At 39.2% G+C, this 18,186-nt stretch overlaps 2 protein-coding genes across 4 annotated transcripts; both read right to left on the bottom strand.

Annotated features, from left to right (window-relative positions):
* Positions 1–4,507: 4,507 nt before the first annotated feature.
* On the bottom strand, positions 4,508–8,765 carry mtg2 (mitochondrial ribosome-associated GTPase 2). The gene is made up of 6 exons (XM_086069940.1): positions 8,417–8,765; positions 7,588–7,735; positions 7,396–7,511; positions 7,085–7,303; positions 5,713–5,851; positions 4,508–5,414 (listed from the first exon to the last, which is right to left on the bottom strand). The coding sequence occupies exons 1-6, from the start codon at positions 8,624–8,626 to the stop codon at positions 5,017–5,019; spliced, it is 1,230 nt and encodes a 409-aa protein (XP_085926066.1). The 5' UTR covers positions 8,627–8,765; the 3' UTR covers positions 4,508–5,016.
* Positions 8,766–9,761: 996 nt separating this feature from the next.
* LOC147178418 (calcium-responsive transactivator-like) lies at positions 9,762–17,947 on the bottom strand. 3 transcript variants are annotated; one of them, XM_086069020.1, is made up of 8 exons: positions 17,701–17,947; positions 15,916–15,996; positions 15,749–15,830; positions 15,488–15,620; positions 14,865–15,224; positions 12,904–13,005; positions 12,278–12,405; positions 9,762–10,129 (listed from the first exon to the last, which is right to left on the bottom strand). In XM_086069020.1, the coding sequence occupies exons 4-8, from the start codon at positions 15,582–15,584 to the stop codon at positions 10,022–10,024; spliced, it is 795 nt and encodes a 264-aa protein (XP_085925146.1). In that variant the 5' UTR covers positions 15,585–15,620; positions 15,749–15,830; positions 15,916–15,996; positions 17,701–17,947; the 3' UTR covers positions 9,762–10,021. The 3 variants fall into 3 exon arrangements, with proteins under 3 accessions (XP_085925146.1, XP_085925147.1, XP_085925148.1); XM_086069021.1 differs by having other exon boundaries at positions 15,916–15,948; XM_086069022.1 differs by lacking the exon at positions 15,916–15,996.
* Positions 17,948–18,186: the final 239 nt, after the last annotated feature.

Below are 18,186 nucleotides of genomic sequence, written 5' to 3'. Positions count from 1 at the left end.
GTAGCAGATGACGGCCGCAGGGCCTGCGGCGCCGGACGAGGAGCAGATGTCATGTTAGCCGCATGGTGGAACCACGTGGTTTTTGTAACTAGCGATGAATTGTACATGTAGCGCTGCTCCCAGACTTGTGAGTAGAACTATACGCCACACATTGTGGCAGTTTCGCCGTAGAATAAATAACGTGAAAACGCCGCGCAGAAATTAATGTGCAGTTTTCATGTTAGGCGATCGAAGTTAGAGAGTGTTGCATAAGATGGCCGCCGGTGCGACCGCCTACTCGCCGTAGCGAGAAGTGAAGCGACCGGCAGCCATCTTCCGACGGCCCATCCCCATCCTGCCTTCACGTGCTACGGGAAAGATGGACCTTTCTACTGGGAAACTCGGAAATTACGAGTGAGTTCTGTTGATGTGCTTTTGTTGTTGTACCAAAAAATACAGCTGACGTATTATTTACTAGTAAAACTGAACAATTAATTGTACTTATTATTTGCTGTAATTACGGCAAATAATGAGTTGCGAAGAACAGGACATTGAATTGTGTATGCTACGTAATTGTGTAGAAACAACGAGCTAGCGGACGATAACGTCCTTATAAGTGTTAATATTTCTTGCCATTCACGAATCCTTCGCGCTGTCCACCATGTTGAAACTTGTAAAGTTCTCTCTGCTCTGAAACTCGGGTATCAAAATCAAGTCCCAGTTGTCCAGTGGAAAATACGACATGAGCAATTTTCTCCTCGACATGTAGTATTTACCATAATTTCGATACCACATGAAGTAGCATAACATTTTCCATTAATTTATTTCGAACATGCATTAAGAAAAGATAAGAGCACAAAAGGCACATGAAAAAAACCAGCAAAATCAAGCCCATAAAAAAGTTAAGAAAACAGAACAAGTTAGAAATAATCAATACATGTAGGCAATACCATACCTGCTTAATGTTCGAAAAGGAGAAGGAGGTTGTATAAACTTATTTATTCCTACCACCATATATTTACTTCATTATTAATTTTTGATACATAATATGTGACTTTTTTTTCTATTATTTTTTTTATTGCCATTTATTACGTACTTGCTCACAACGAATTCACAGATGTTGCCGAGGGAGGCCTACACAAATAGGTGGAAGCGGGTGCGGCGAGTGAATCTTAAAGTGAGAGAGACTGTAAGAGCAGAGATCCAAGCGGAGCAGGCTGCACGAGATGCGGCACGGGCGACTGCACGAGATGCGTCACGGGTAGATCAGCCTTCACAAGATCTGGCACGGGCAGCGCAGACTGCACAAGCTAGGTGGCATCAGGAACAACGACAACCGACAGAGCAGACTGAAGAGCAGCCAGAGTTTATGGAAGTGTTAACACGTTCCATCATCAGCTCTGAAGAGGACAGCATAAGCAGTGTTGCTTCTGCATCAGATCTCGAAACGTGGGATACAGCCGCGGGTGATACAAATAACCCCTGCAGCATGGACGACAACAACCCACGATGCTCATTCAGGAACTTTTTACAACACTGGGCCTTAAAACACCGTATTCCACATTCTGCTCTTGATGATCTTCCTGTAGGCCTAAAGGCCAATGGGCATCCAGAGTTACCTTTAACAGCCAGAACACTTCTATCAACCCCAAAACAAATCATGTCAGCTACAGTATCAGGAATGGATTATTTCCATTTAGGCTTAAGGAGATATGTTGAAGAACAACTCAACCACTACCCAGAGGAGGCACTGAAAACAGTGAACACACAGAAGTTGTCTCTGAAAGTTGATGGCCTTCCACTATTCAAGAGTAGCAAGATACCCGCAATTCTCTGGACCCAGTTCAAGGTAAAGTGGCACTGAATTATCAATTTACAGTTTAGCACAATTCCATTACCAGGTACTTTAGTGGGAACCAGAAATTGTTATATTTCTAGTTTACTTGATGCCATATAGAAAACTGAGCTCAACTAATTCTTGGTGTTACATTCTGTATGAAATAACTTAAAACAATATATTACAAAAAGTAAGTTAGTTTCTCTATATTCTGTGAATTTTTCCTAAAACAGGCCCATCTTAAATCGTAAAAGCTGTTTACAATGCCGTTTGCACATACGCAAATGATCATCTACTGCCCTCAAGTGGTCAAATTAACAACTTGACCAATACAGTGGAGCTTTTAAGTCTGCGATTATTTATTTTTATTTATTGCTTCCAGTCTATTATTAGGAGCCTCTCACCTTCTGTTCAAGTACAGAAAAAACAAAAAAACAAAAACAAAGCAGTAAAGAGTAAAAACAAAAACCTTAACCATCAGGTAATTAGACAAAGCGTGACTTCAGGGAGCAATAGATGGCTCTGTCTGCTGAAGCAAGAACTGTAGCTAGAAATGGGACATGCAAATTCTAGGGGATTTGGTGCCTTAGGCGAAAGTGTACAAGTACAAGTAATACAAATAAATAGCATAAATACAGTGCAATACAACTGTTTAGTGCATAGGTGTCAAACTCCGGTCCTCGAGGGCCAGTTTGACACAAACACTTAACAGTTGTATTTGTTTCCCTCTTCCAACACAAGCTGATTCCAATCACCAGGATCGTTATCAGACTTATGCAGAGCTTGCCGATGAGCTGATCATATATCAGCTGTGTTGGAGAAGGGAAACATCCAAAACCTGCAGGACTGCGGCCCTCCAGGACCAGAGTTTGACACCTATGATGTAAAGACAACAACATAAGCGAGCCAACCATCTATCAATAGCGCTAACACTCTGAGATTATGCGCGACCCTCCCACACCTTTCACTGTAAACAGCAGCAACAGGTCAGATTCAGGGTGCCAGGTCATGAGCTCATATTTATTTGGACTAGAAATAATAAAAAAATAATTATTATATAAAATATATATATGCGATATAACAAATATAAATGATGTAATGTAATAATGTAAAATAAATAAAATATGTATGCTCTATAACATTTTGTAGCATCCTCAGTTGAAATAAAGGTGGTCTCTCAAACTGATGGTTCACAACTTTCATTAAACCTTCCTTTGTGTGAACACACTGTAAGAGCTACAAAACAAATGAACAAAACAATACCATTAATAACTCAAACGGTATGTCTTGTGTATCCTTTTGCCGTATTTAAGCCATATACTAGGGTGACCATATTCCCATTAAAAAAAATAAAAAAAAGGGGACACTTGCCTCGGCCTTGAAATTGTGGTACCAGTTGCAGTTACACAGTGGACTTCACCTCCTATTAGTCACGCAATGCCAACCGGACATTTTCATGAATTTATAAAACCACCGGACGCCCTCAACAGGACGTAAGAAAATGGTCTGTCCTCCCAAAAAAGGACTCATTTGGTCACCCTACCATATACTATAAATGAAGTGCCTTAAATGACCTTTTATAGCCTTGACAATCTCTTGAGTACAATTTATTTGTAAATAAACATTTATTTTAGGTTTATGAGACCTTTTCCTGTATCCTTCAAAATAAAAGTATCAACTATATTTTAATAGCACAACAAAACAACGCAATTCTGCAATACAAAAATAATAGCAGGGTCATTTACATATTTTAATTTAGAAAACCTGAGGGGTAACAATATTTCTTTCTTTCTTTTTTGCCCTGCAATTTGGCACCCTTCACTAGATGCCCCGCCCAAGGCGACCGCCTAGTTTGCCTATGTCCTGGGGACATGAATACTCATCCCTCATATTTGTCTGAGAAGATTGTGGTCTCTCTTCTCCCACTGCATACACATGTGGACAAAATTGTTGGCACCCTTCTGGTAATGAAAGAGAAAACAATAGTGATCAAAGAAATAACTTGAATTGGAGAAAAATAATGATTGGAAAATATCATAATGAAAATTTACCAATTAAAATTAGACGCTGCTCTGAAATTGTGGTTCAACAGATTTAAAAAACAAAACAAAAAACAAGCTTTGACAAAAAAATTATTCTTAATTTGCTGCACAACCTTTTGAGACAACCACTGCAATCAATCATATTTTTTTGTTGTTGTAGTTATTAGTCTTCAAGAGCAAGCTACTGGGTGCTTTCTGCACAAGCTGAGCTGTTGGCTTGCGACATTTATTCAATAGCAGCGCAGAAACAATTGTATCAGCAAAGGCTGTGTCCTCCAAAAGGCCGAATTTGACAGCCACGTGATGTAACTTCCGGCACACCGCGACCGCACGCCGGCGTCCACGTTCAACGCAGCCTTCAAATATGGTCTTCGTTTCCATGGAGACGGGCCCAGAGCAAAGGCTTCTTCCAAGCACACTTTGTAGCCTACATAACTTTGCTCTTCTTCTACACTGTCTCGTTCATGAACGCTAATAGCATGGCAATATGTTCAGTCGAGTCCCTCCTTTGCCTGACCCTGGTTGCTGATTGGTCAGACTCACATGCATGGCTGAGCTCAATTAACTTAAGGTTTGTCTTTCATTTGCCTTCCATTGTGTGCCGACTCAATGAGGTCATCGAGGCGTTTTAAAGATGTGGACAACGTGATGGTACGTCGTTTATTTTATTTATTTATTAAACAAAAAAAAAAAAAGGAGCAATGATGATGACATTTCCGAATGAACAATACTGAGCTCTTTATAGAAAAAGAAAAAAGAAAAAAGGTATGTCGTTTATATAGCGCTTTTCAATCTTACAAGGCCCTCAAAGTGCTTTACATTTTGACTACTCATTCACCTATGTCCCAGCATCAGGAGCAACTGGGGTTCAGTAAGTTGCTCAAGGATACCTTGACATGGTCAGTGGGCTGGGATTGAAACCAAAACCTCAGGGTTGTGAGACAACGACTGTACCACTGAACCACATCGCAATGATGACAGAGCTGCCAAGAATGCCAGAAGATTTTTTTACAGGAGTGCTGAGAGGCGGCAGAGAAGGCTGTAAAAACGCATTAGATTTAAAGGCATCATATCAAAGAGGAAAATTTGCAGTTTGGATTTGAACTCTAACTTTTAGCATAAATTCCTGGAAGTCTTTTGACAAAGCTCGCACTATTTTTACCATCTTGTGGGTTTTCCTTCCTCTGTGCTACCGTCTCCATGGAGATAGCCGTCATACAGCTCCCTAAGGTGAAGGATGAGTTCTTCTGTGTTGTGCCCGGTGAGTGCTGACACAGGAATGATTCTCTGAGTAACATGGCTCTTCAAAGTCTCCAAGTTCTCCCGAGCTTCGCGTAGGTCCATTTTATTGGCCACAATTGCATGAGGCCGCTGAGACAGACCAGGCTCATACTGGTCCAGTTCGTAGCGCAGGTGCTGGAGCTGAGTCCAGGGCTGTGGAGAGGATGCGTCCACAACAAAGAGCAGGAATCTGCAACGCTCAATGTGCCGCAGGAAAGAGATGCCCAGGCCTCGATTTAGATGTGCTCCTTGAATGATGCCTGGGATGTCAGCAACTGTATCGGGAAGCAGATCATTTGAAATGCATAGCATATTAGCATATCAGCAAAGTATTCACATACTCACTATTTTGAAATTATGTTTCAGCCTCAATCCAAAACTTTGACAAATTCCACAACTTTAAACAACCCTTGTTATAATTAAAAAAAAAAAAGGAAAGAAATCACATGTGCAGGAATAATCACAGCTTTTGCTGAATACATTTGTCCATTGTCTGTGTACATTTCTGCATAATTTTTTTTCTCAATACATCACACACTGTGCTACAAATAACGATCCTGTTATCTTATCTACCTGCAACTTGCTCATGATCTCTGTAGTCGACAATTCCTACATGTGGGTTGAGTGTGGTGAAAGGGTAAGCAGCTACAGCAGGCCTGGCATTGGAGATGGCTCTCAAGAGAGAGGATTTGCCAGCATTTGGAAAACCAACCTGATGGAATAAATGTGTGCAAATGAATCAAATGTTTGCAGAGACTATGGTTGAACGATTAATTGTATTTGCAATTAAATTGCAGTTTGACAAAACATGATTACGTAATCTTGAAAAGCTGCGATTTAAATGCTCATTGAACGGAGCGGAAGGAGGGAAAGAGGTGGGGCGGGCAGGAACGTCATTGCTGTAACTAAAGCCTGGCTGGCATCACAAGTGCACATCATTTTTGTTTTTTTGTCTCATAAAACCTTGAGACAAGTGTCTAACATGTCTAATCAGTTTGATCTAGGTTTTAAAACGGCACTTCACCGTTGTGAGTTATGACTTTTTGTCTGCCGTAGTGAAGTGTAAACTGAGTGTACACGCAAGTGTGCGGTAGCGGCTGGTAAAGTCCAGTTGTCCTATATTTTAAGGCTAAATAGGTGGCCATATGTTGTGTCGTCTGATTTCATGAGTGAAAATTAAGACAGAGACGAAATTATTATTGCTCGTCATCACCGTCATTTAGGTGCAGCCTCTTTTAGTGTACATGTATTGTAGCGTTGGTGAACAAATCAGGCCAAGCGGCGAACAAACAACAACTCTTTAATGACAATTTGCAAGTAACTGTCGGCCGTAACCACGGCAGAACACAACAGCTCCGAATGCGCTTAGCTTACCAAAACAAAAGTCTGTGTTGCATTCATGGACCGTCCAGACTATGGGAAACTACCACATCCGTGAAGGATTGCTAGAGAGTTTAAAAATCGTAAAATGTTACATCATATAAGCAGGTATAACTTTACTTTGCCTACACTTTAGCATGTGTGAGTTTACTGACTGGAGATCGCCAAGTTTTATTTTTTTAAATTTGTATATTGAATTTATTTATTGATAAATGCAGCGTTTAAAAAGTGCAGTGTTTACATGTCATGTTTCATGCAACATGAAAAGTTGGATATGTTGAAGTGGTAAATTGTAACTGTAATTGTAGTAGAAAAAATTTATATTAAGGCTTCATTTGCTTTTATCTTAAGATCTTATAATCTATAATGTATCTGATATTGTTTATTATAATTAACTTTTTGTTGGGTAAAAAATTCATTGAAAATGACCTTGATTTTTTTGTGTGCATATATCGCAATCGCAATTTGGGGAAGAAAAAAAATCGCAATTACATTATTTTCCATAATCGTTCAGCCCCACAGAGACTTTGTCAAAATGCATTATCAAACTAAACAAGATTCTTACCAGTCCAGCGTGGGCCATAGTGCGCAACTCTAGATGAAGGACTCTATCCTGGCCCTCAGTTCCAGGGGTTGCGGTGATTGGAGCGCGATTCTCATTAGACAGAAAGAACCTGTTACCTTTACCTCCGGACCCTCCAAATACAGCCAGATAAACCTGGCCATGTTCACAGAGATCCACTAGTGTACTTTCATTCTCCTTCACCACAGTGCCAACTGGAACCTTAAAAAAAATGCAAGGTGTTTTAATTAATTTACCATGACAAAGCAGGTTCCTAACTTTCTGCAAACTTGAGAAATACCATCTGGGCTCACATTAATAAAAGTTGGGTGGCCGTTACGACCATAACAGTTCTTGCTGCCCCCTGACTGTCCATTTTCTGCCATGTAAACAGGAACTACTTGAGCCAAAGACTTGACAAACCGATCAGCTGAAACAAAAACAATACAAAATTTAGCTGATACATGTATCCAGCATGTAAAATTCAGATTACTCGATTGTCTCACCCTTAAAGGAGATGCTTCCTCCATCACCCCCATTTCCTCCATCCGGTCCACCCCACTCTTTTCTAGGCTCGCTGTGAAAGCTGCAAACCCCTTTTCCGCCCGAACCGGCCACCAGCCGCACACGTCGGTGGTCTACAAAGTGACGAGTCTGTGTATAGAAGTCAGAACACCACTCACAAAACAGAATATGTAATCTTTATTAATCCTGAATGGGAGTCCTTAGCATTTTATAGAAATGTGATGGTTTCATTTGGTGACATTTAATACAAGTCTTTAATTTCGTCGTTCGCTTGGGGAAAGAGGAACACAAATATATTTTAATAAGACCAGTATTCCATTGGTTACTCCTCATAAGATTATCAACCAGGTTACATGGATTCAGACCAGTGATTCCCACGGACGAAGACTTGGCTGGTAAAATATCCCAAAATGCATTTCGCGCTGTTATCACGGAAATACGTCTGGAAGACCTTACTCTGGCCATTATTACGGATTATTTTTATTTTTATTTAAAGGGAAAAGGGTCAGAGACTCGCTTAGTTAGCAAAAAAACTGCGATGAAGCAAGCCAACACAACAATCTTGTTACGTGAAACAATACACGGGACAACGTTAATGCATTGACCAACACCCTAAATTGTCAGAGGTCCTGTCTTGAGGTCAAGTCAGACATGATAAATAAGATAGTGCTCGAACCTCTCAAATTATCTGTATAAATTGTACTGTTGTATTCGAGCCACGCAAGCACGCAATTAGGTTCATAATATTAACCATGGATCGCTACTAAATTCCGCATTTTTATCGAATGACAGATATTCTCACAGACCTACCAGCTTCTTTTCAGAAATTTCCCCTTTCTTCGGTTTAGCTCGGACTTTAGCCTGCAGCGCAGCGGCGGTGCTAACGTCTCTGGTGGGGACCTGCAGTCTCCACGCCGCTCGAAGCAGACAGCAAGTGGCCAAGGTGAGGTTCTTCTCCACTAAAGATCTGACTGGCGGAATCCGAAGAGGACTCTGAAACCTCAATAATGTTGCTAACATTTCGACGTTTTTGTCTCAACCGCTTGCATCACCACGTTTATTCTTATTGCAGCTATTTATTTTATCGCTGGGGGAAAAAGTGAACCTCTATCAACAACCATGACTTGAAAGGCGTCAAAAAAGAACTCGTCTACGGGAAACACAGAGGGACAAAACTTCTTCTTGTAGTGTTTTATAGCGGTTGGCAAGAAACATTGAGGTACATTACCACCACCTATTGGTATGGAGTGTGAACCAGGTATACATACTTTCCACCAAATAATTGGAAAGAAAAGATAAAGAGAACCAACCCTATGCTACTGTCTCCTCTTTTCCACATTGGTATTATCCAGACTCATGCTTTCCTATCTTGAAATTGTTCAAACCTGTGCTTTGATACTACTACTACTTCTAGTGTTTTGTCACTTCCAATGCATTGCTTCTCTCCAACTCTTTTGATTTTGTTAAAACATCTTCCTTTTCTTTCATTATCCCATGCACTGCTTTTGCCATTTCCGCATCAATTTCTGTTTAATGATCACTTGCGCATACCAACATTTACATCTACAGTAGGCCTATACCCGACTATTCTGTTGCTTCTTTGTTATTCTATTTATCCTCTCTATTTTCTTTGATTCCAACATGAACTGGTAACCAAAGCAAAACAAATAACCGCATCATTTTAATTCTATGTAATGTTGAATTTCTGGTACTTTAGTCTGCTTTCTCTGTCTTTAAAATTGTATACTTTTTTTATTTATTACCAAACTAGAATCTGAGCTTAAGTGTAGTGGTCTTTTCCTCTACCCAATGTACTGTCAATAATAATAATAATAACAGGCTTTTCCCAGCATTTTATTAGCCTGGCAGCCATACCAGGCTTTCCTTATGATATATTCAGTATTTGATTCAGTTTTTAGCGTTTTCTGGAGAAAAAAAAAGGGTGGCAACAATGATGGAAGCCATTATTTCAGAAAGGTAATAATACAGTATACAGTACTGTATGAGCTCCCAATGAGATGCCAAGAGTGACAAAACATTACACCACAAAGAAAAACATCAGTTTGACCAAAACAGACTTGTACCTGCGGATCAAGTTGGGTTCTAGGATCTTCATAAAATGTATTAGTTAGCCCAGTTGTGTGGCTGACAAAGTAAAATATAGAGCTTTTCTTTTACAGACTGACCTGCTTTTATTGGCACAATTATGTGTACAAAAAAGGCAAATAAAGGCAATTACAAAAGAGAAAAAGCAACAATGCCACAACTTGCTTAACGGATGCTTTTAAGTTCCCTATTAAAATCTTGCATTCAACTGTAAACTTCTTACCATGCTACAACCAGTTAACATGAACCACAGGTTAGAGGAAAACATTTAACATTGCGGTTTCTTTTTTGATAATAAACACTGCCAAGTTAACGTAACTTTTCATCAAAATATGATCCACCATTGGAGCTGCTTCCTTTCTTGCATCCATCAGGAAAACAATTTGATCCTCTTTGCTGATAATTCCCATAATGAACCTGAAATGTAAAGAGATTTTAACCAAGAGAAAAAACAGTTTTTTTATCCATTGTGCATTTAATGTAGTTCTTGCCACGATTACACTCTCTTCAAACCTGAACACATATGTGATAAATTCATGTTAATATGAACTGCATATTTGATTTTGTGTTTAGCAGTAAACAGTGAAAGCCACCTGCCATGTACAGTACATGACTACCCTTACCAAAAATAAGTATATTTAAGTATACCCGAAGTATACTCAAAATTAGGAAAGTGTACTTCTAGTTTACTTTTCTTGTACTTATTGGACGTATACTCCACCAAATAAATGTTATGTATACTTTAAGTATACTGAAACATATACAAAAAGTTTACATACTGTGGTATATACTTAGAATGTACTTGGAAAATTAGGAGAGTATACTTCCAGGTTACTTTTCATGTACTTAATGGAAGTATACTCCACCAAGTAAATGTTAGGTGTACTTGTAAGCAGGGCTCCAAATTACTTTTTTTTCCACCAACCAATAAATTTTCCCAGTGAACATTTTCCCAGATTTGTTTATCTTTTTGAAGCCCCTAAACATAAAGTAACAACAGTATGTCTGTGGCAGCATGTTATGTGTCGTATTAAATACACTGATTCTAATATAGTAAAGTTAGAAAAAAATATATATACATAGTAAAGTTAATTTACTTACTCCCACACCCAGCGCTCATTCAGCTGAATGGAGAGCTCAGTCTCATTCACTAAACTGGCCACCTCGAGTCAACGGCTCATACCGGGTGTGAAGCCACCAAACACCAAATTCGTCAACGCCGGGGGAGCAACGGGCTCCGCTGTGGCTCGAGCTCTCATTTAAATAAATATGAACACAGAATTGAGTGAGCGGTGTGCACTCGCGATTTTTTTTTTTTACCACAATCATTAAAAATCCATCCACAAGTACATAATAAATTGTAAATATAGTTCAACGTTATTGTAAATCATTATTATATTTATTATATATACTGTATTTTTATGACTTTGGCAAAGAACGGCGAACAAACGGCAACTTCGGGGCCGACCAAAGCCGACTGTGTGGAACCAGTCCAGTGGAAGCGGCATCGCATTACCAGCCAAATGGGGTATATGCCAAGGAGGAGGCGGGACTTCTGACTTCCTGGTTTTCACACATCAGCTTTGTTTCCATTTCCTGTTTGCCGCGTCCCAGTTCTTGCGCTTCCGCCTTTGTGCCGCTCGGTTGCGCGTTCCCGTCGACGGGTGCGAGTGTGTCTGTCTCAGTTGTCCGAAGCATTTCAGAGTTGAGACGCCATCGGCGGGAGCAAGTGTTGGCCGGAAACTACGCTGATGTGTGAAACACGTAAGTCTGTGGCATCCAACCCATTGGCTAATAAATATTTAGGACCCACCAAAAATAATTTAAACCGGAACTGAAACATATACTAAAAGTTTACATACTGCAGTACATACTAAGAAGGCACACTAACGAACCAAAATTATAGGTTAAATTTGTTTGTAAAGCCCTACACACCATGTTGCTGGATAGCCTAGCGATTATGATCGTTACCTGTGGTACCTGAGTTCGCCAGTTCAAACCCACTGGGCTTTTTGCTGTGGACATAAGTATACTTTCAAGTATACCTAATAGTGTGCTTAAAGTATACTTGAAAGTATGCTTAAGTATACTTATTAATATACTTTATGACATACTTAAGTATTCTTTTAGTGTACCAAAATGGGCCAATTTAGTCTCAAGGAGTTAACTTAAAGTTTACTTTTAGTACAAAAATAAGTATACTCCAAAATAAACTTAAAGTATACTTAAGTATACTCTATATTATGTATTTAATGTATACTACTTTTTGGTAATGGTATGCCTAAATCAAACTATATTACTGCATTACTTTTTTCTGTAGCACTTTGTGATCGTGCTGATGAAAAATGCATTACAAATTAAATGTATTATTGTTGTTGTTACTTGGTATTTGAAAATGGTGGGTGCTTTGGCAAACTGTTACAATCATGATTTTTTTTTTTATTAAATCTGGACAGACTCATTCAACATTAGGGTCAAATGTAAAAAAAATACGTCTTTTTCGTTCTGATTGGTCTCTTTGATGTAAACAAAAGAGGGATTAAGTAATAATGTCAATTCATGTACCTGTTGATAGGTGAGGGGCCTCTGTTCCTGTGCTTCTGGTCCTCCTTGGAAGGAGTGGTAAGGCCCATACTGTTGGCTTTGACACTGCTGATCTTGAGAATACTGTGAGGATCCAACTTGGTAAAACCCTGCAGTGTTCAAGATTAAGTATTAGGATAGGATTAAATCAGTTGAATGTTTTATTTGACTTTCAGTTTTGCTCAAACACACGGAAGCTTTTTTTTCATCTATCCGTAAACTGGGGGATGGAGGGGTTGTTTTTTTAAGAGATCAAAAATACTAGTATGCAAAATAGATTAAAACATTTATTTATTCAAAGCAAATCAGCCTCTATCTTGAGCATTAGCTTTCCGTCTTTTTTTATCAACTTTCAAATTCGAAGATGATCAAATGAAAATTGTGCCAGATGTGTTTAGAAAAATGTTTCACGGAATCTCTGACCTCAGCAGTTGTTTATATCAATCCAATTGTACAGACAGATTCCCTCTCCCACAGTGAAAGAGAAAGATAATGAGTGACAAGTGTTGCAAATCTGGTTTATGCCTGTGAGAAAGCACCAAGTAGAAAGGTAATGACTGGTGTATTTGAGAGCTGTGTGTATGAGGTTGATGATAGTGCATGATTACCATTGGGGTAAGGCTGCCAGTTGATGGGCTCGCTGGAGCTCAGCATGTGTCCAGGCGGCTCTCCATAGAACCCGTGCGGTCCAATGTACTGCAGTGCACATCCTGGAAAGGCAGGTGACACCCAAGTGGTGAGACTAGATGAACTTTGCCAGGACTCATGGGCAGTTTAGAAGGCTTATAAATTTTGTCTAGTTGTGTGTTTAAGATTTTATTTGAAATCGTATGCTTATGAAAAATGTGTCAGGATACAGCCTACTTTGGAGCCCATCAAAATTGACACATATAGGAACAACAAAATAAATTGGGACATTATTTAAAGTAAAGTATTTATTTACTTCGGGGATTACAAAATTGCCTCTGAGGCAGGATCCAGCAGCCCGACAGGGAGTCACAGTGGAAAAATGGTGAAATATTCGACCGAGCAGTATGGCATATAGCAGGCCATGCATTTCTTATGCAAGCAATGTGGTAACACTTCTCAATTAATGATACAATTGTTACTTTAGTCCCTATCTAATGCATGATTGATACTTGTTGCTCATCATCAGAAAATGATCAAGTATCTGTGACCTGACTTTGTTATTACGTAACAGTGCACTTAATGCAGTTAAGAGATATTGACATATTTGAACAAATGTGCTGGATTACTGTGACATAAGAAAGCCTTTAATAGAGAGGGTGGGTTCTTGTGCGCGTGTGTCTATTTGTGTGATTTACTGACCTTTCTTACATGGCTTGCCTATGTGTATTAAGAACGTAATAGATACACATACATTGATTATTGTTGTTATTAGAAGCCGCTACAGGTGACTAGCAAAGAGGTTATTGAAGGAATAAGGTGAGAAGCTGGTGCTGGTCTTGAAGGAGGTGGAGGAATATGTGGCGGTAGGGCTGCTTGATTATGAAGAAAATATTAATCACGATTATTTTGGTAATAATGGATCATTTATTTTTAGGTACAAAACAAGAAAATGCTTAAACGTAAAACACATATATATAGACAAATAATTCTTTGAAACACCATAAGTATGCAAGTTCCTTTTGGACGAAACAAAATTTATAAAAATGTGTTAAAAATTTTTTTTAAAAGGTGCAAATGTATACATTTTGACAACTCAAAAAATGGTTTACTATTATGCTGATTTTGTAATTGTGAAGTGTAATAATTGAAATTTTAATTGAATTTCGATTAATTGCACAGCTCTATGTGGCGGTCTTATTGGGGCAAAAATAAGAGAATGTAGCAGGAACCAGCAATAACTAAACCAGTAGAAATGTGTGTCAGGCTGCCATATTGTATAGTATATTATACTAGTATATTATACTATACATCATGCTCTGGGGGGGGGGGGGGAAAGATTGTTAAAGGGGAAGTCAACCCCCCAAATTTTTTTTTGACATTAATACTTGTATGTTCTATGCAGCCCCACTAGTATAAATATGGTATTCTGGTTAATATTATCTTAGTGGAATATGAGTTAAGCAGCAAAATCCAGCCGTTTTTTATCCATCTCAGGGGGTGGCCATTTTGCCACTTGCTGTCGACCCAAGCTGACATCAATGTTGCTCAGGGCTCAGGTAACAACCAATCACAGCTCAGCTTCAGAAAACAGGTAAGCTGTGACTGATTGTTACCTGAGCCTTGAGCAACTGTGATGTCAACTTCAGTCGACAGCAAGTGGCAAAATGGCCGCTCCCTGAGATGGATAAAAACGGCTGGATTTTGATTCATAACTCATATTCCAAAAATGTGATATTAATCAAAATGTCATGTTTAGACTAGTGAGGTCACATATAACATTTTGTCAAGAAATGTTTAAGGTTGACTTTCACTTAAAAGTGACTCGTGTACAAGTGTAAGCACTTTGTGCAGCAGCATATGCAAAGACCATCCTACGTCATATTTACACATCACCTGACAGTTGACACCATATTAATTGTTAGCTCTATACCTGGCTCACCTTGGTTGGACTGCATGTTGGGAATACTGCAGGGAAAAGAAGATGAGGATGATGTGGAGGAGGAATAGGAGGACGAAAAGCCATAGCCGGGTCCAGGGCGCTGAATCACACTTCCCAGGGAAGTGGGTGGAGTAGGGTTAAAGTCATAGGCTGAGGCCAAACTATTGTAGCTGCTGACTGGCAAGTTGAGGAATGCAGAGGGAAAAGTCGGGTGCACCTGACCAGACTGGTGCTGCATGGGAATATAACTGTGGCTTGATGACACATGTGCATGGTCAGAGCAGCCAGCACACACGCCACTGTGGTGCCCCATCCACATTTTACATAGGACAACATTAAGTTCATCACAGGATTGCATGCCTGCGGAAGGATAGAACATGGTGTATGGGATGGATTTGAAACAACAAAGAAAGCAATCATTTGAGCAGTTTCGAAATGCTATTATTTGTGACAAACAATTGGTGATTTTAATCAACAAATGAATAAGGAATAAAAACTTGACCAGTATCAGACATGCGTCAAAATTAGGATGAGACAAGCACATTCAAGAGGATGGATCCCTCCGTGGAGGTACAGTAGATATGGTAACAAAGACTATTCAAAAAAGATGCTGGTACTCTTACCATTGCTGATTGGACTCTGTATTGTTGCTGTGGGGGGCAATCCTGGTCCCATGTTGTCATTGATATTGCCCTGAATATGTCCCACACTCTGGTACATTCTTCCAGTACCCACGGACAAAATTGAAGTGGGAGGCTGTGAATGAAATGACAAAACTATAGTTATTTTCTACCTGTGAACCAAAAAGGTCAAACGTGTTATTTTTCTTCCTGTCTAAAACAAAAACAAAATGTTACGTGATTGTTGTACCCAAACATACTTACTGCAGGTATGGACTGCAAGTCTTGATAGGAATCTGCAATCGTTGCCAGGTAAAGAAGATTTCTGTGCAGAACCTGCTGATATCTGTCAAAATACAAAACAAATGATAGTAACTTGGGCTTCATGGCATTTACGGCTTTAGTGAGTGTCACACAAAATACTTCAATACCTATAGTGTGCAGTCAGCTGCCTTGTCTTTGCTCTGGTAATACATGATGCATTGTATTAGATGATGGTTTGTGTCCAGAATCTTAGCAGAGAAAGAACTTTGAAGAGGCAAGCCACAGTACAAAACGATAATGCTGACATGATGCATGGGTGAAATTGTTCGGCAGCATATTGCTGTCACGCTAGGGGGAGTTCAACATTGTGATGTCACGTTTTAATGTGATAAGTTTCATGAAATAACATAAGTTGTTTGGCTTCCACATTCAGCATAAGGCAAAGCAATTTTTAGGGTCACTTACGTAGATATGCATTGAGTCTACTTTTTACAACTTAAATAATGTTAAATATGTGACCCCCCCCCCCTTTTTTTTGTATTAGTAGTTTGTAACTTTGGAATATTGAATATATAAAACGCAAAAGAAAGGTGGAAGAGGTGTTATTTGTCGACTGGGCGAGCCAAACTTACCACATTCTACCATGATAACTTAAGTTACGTTAAAACTAGAGCTGTCAAACGATTGCATTTTTAAATCAGATTTATCACATCTTAGAATTTTGAATAATCACGATTAATCGCTTAATTAAAAAGGCTTTTTTATCAACATTTTTTTCACGCCAAATTAGAAAATTTGTGTTAATTCTTTTGACAAATGATGTTATGAGGACGTCTTCAACAATTTTGGATCCACTGGACACGCTTATCCTCCTTTCTCTAAACAGTTAATTACTTGTATAATTTAAAATGACCCCAATATTTTGACATGAACAAATATTCTAAATGTGATACGCAAACATTTATTAAATGCTTTACTTTAATGCATGTAATTATGTTTATTGCTCAAACACAACCTGTGCTACCTTTAACGTAGCCATCCGCTGTCACGCTAAAGGATCATCTATGGTCAAAATTAATAGTGTGATTAATCTGTGTTCATTCATGATTAATTTGATTACTTTTTCTGATTAATTAATCAGTTAATGCTTTAACTTTGACAGCAGTAGTTAAAACGTAAACCTTAATTACATTACAGTGCTGAACTTTTTTTCTAGGAAGGCATCAATGCACTTCTGCAAATTGTCCTGGATGGGGGCCAACTAATAATGATTCTGTGTTTAAATATCTGCACTTAAGTTGGGACCTAATTGTGCTTTGGGTGTCGAGGGCTTCTCAATTATTTTTTTGTTACGTCCCCCCTCTCCCCCATGAAGAATAAAATACCCCCCCAAACTCTCCGCCACGACTATAAATAGTATCATTTGTCTATAAAATTTTAAGTACACCTCTGCAGAGGAGCTAATACTCTTGCATACTCTGACAATGACAGCACCACTGCCATCTACTGCAGTGGATGTGCATTTACATTTTATTCTAGTACAACAAAAATAGTTTCCTGAGGTCACATGCCCAACCCTTCCAGGAGGGCCACCACCCCCCTATTAGAGAAGGACTGGTCTAGGGGGCTAATAAAATACTGTGCCGCATGTGTGTTTGGAAGAAAACATTCTATTAACTACTAGTTCACCAGTTTCTATTGGCCAACTACAAATCTGTATTTGTTGTTAAACTACATGTCAATGTCTAGTAGTCTATAAACACTTGACAACCGCAAACATAAGTTTACCATATTAGAAAAAAGAAGGGGGAAAAAACAAGGTATTAAGTGTTTGGGATACTGTGCCCATCGCAAACTGGAGATAAAACCGAACACAAGTCACGCACGGACTTGCCATTACGTGCATGTGTAGCCTAACACAAGCCCATCGTTGCATCACACAGTTGTTTTACCTTTTGGATGGCTTGCTGCGTCACTTCTGTTCTGGAGTGCGGCGAGGAAAACGACATCTTTCTACATGGGAAGTAAAACGCGCTCTTATATTCCGTCACCTCTTACGAATTTAGCCCTCTAATTGCATTATCACGAAATGGGGGTGTCCAACATTTCAGACACCGCTAATTAGGAAAGAGTTTTAAAACTGATTTTTATTCTAGTGCAACAATGACAGGACTCATTTCACTAAAATTAAATGCATGTACACGCTTGATAAACGTAGCAATATATTGTGCAATGCGATGAAGAAAGAGGGTGAGAAAAAAAAAACTCCCCCTGTGTTTGGTATGGTCGAGGCAGCAAGCAACCTACCCCTTTCATTTGACGACTATAGACATCCTATCAGCAGCTCACTTAAAAAATAAGCATCTTACCCAATAAAGAGTCACAACATATCGATGTCAGGCATTTCCACAGAATGTCAAACAGAATCGGCCCATCAC

The sequence above is a fragment of the Leptonotus elevatus genome, chromosome 2 (genome assembly GCF_054856555.1).
Source record: "Leptonotus elevatus isolate MCC_2025b chromosome 2, RoL_Lele_1.0, whole genome shotgun sequence".
Taxonomy (NCBI): domain Eukaryota; kingdom Metazoa; phylum Chordata; class Actinopteri; order Syngnathiformes; family Syngnathidae; genus Leptonotus; species Leptonotus elevatus.
Note: the sequence above shows the minus strand (reverse complement) of the source record. Positions and strands in the feature narration are given on the sequence as shown.

Coding starts and splice junctions, on each gene's coding strand:
- LOC147178418 (XM_086069020.1), bottom strand. CDS start 15,584: ATGTACCAGAGTGTGGGACATATTCAGGGCAATATCAATGACAACATG. Junction 15,225..15,487: donor ACAGAGTCCAATCAGCAATG/GTAAGAGTACCA, acceptor ATCCTTCCGCAG/GCATGCAATCCTGTGATGAA. Junction 10,130..12,277: donor GGCCCCTCACCTATCAACAG/GTACATGAATTG, acceptor TTTACATTTCAG/GTTCATTATGGGAATTATCA.
- mtg2 (XM_086069940.1), bottom strand. CDS start 8,626: ATGTTAGCAACATTATTGAGGTTTCAGAGTCCTCTTCGGATTCCGCCA. Junction 7,512..7,587: donor AGGAAGCATCTCCTTTAAGG/GTGAGACAATCG, acceptor TTTTTGTTTCAG/CTGATCGGTTTGTCAAGTCT. Junction 5,415..5,712: donor AGATCATGAGCAAGTTGCAG/GTAGATAAGATA, acceptor TTCCCGATACAG/TTGCTGACATCCCAGGCATC.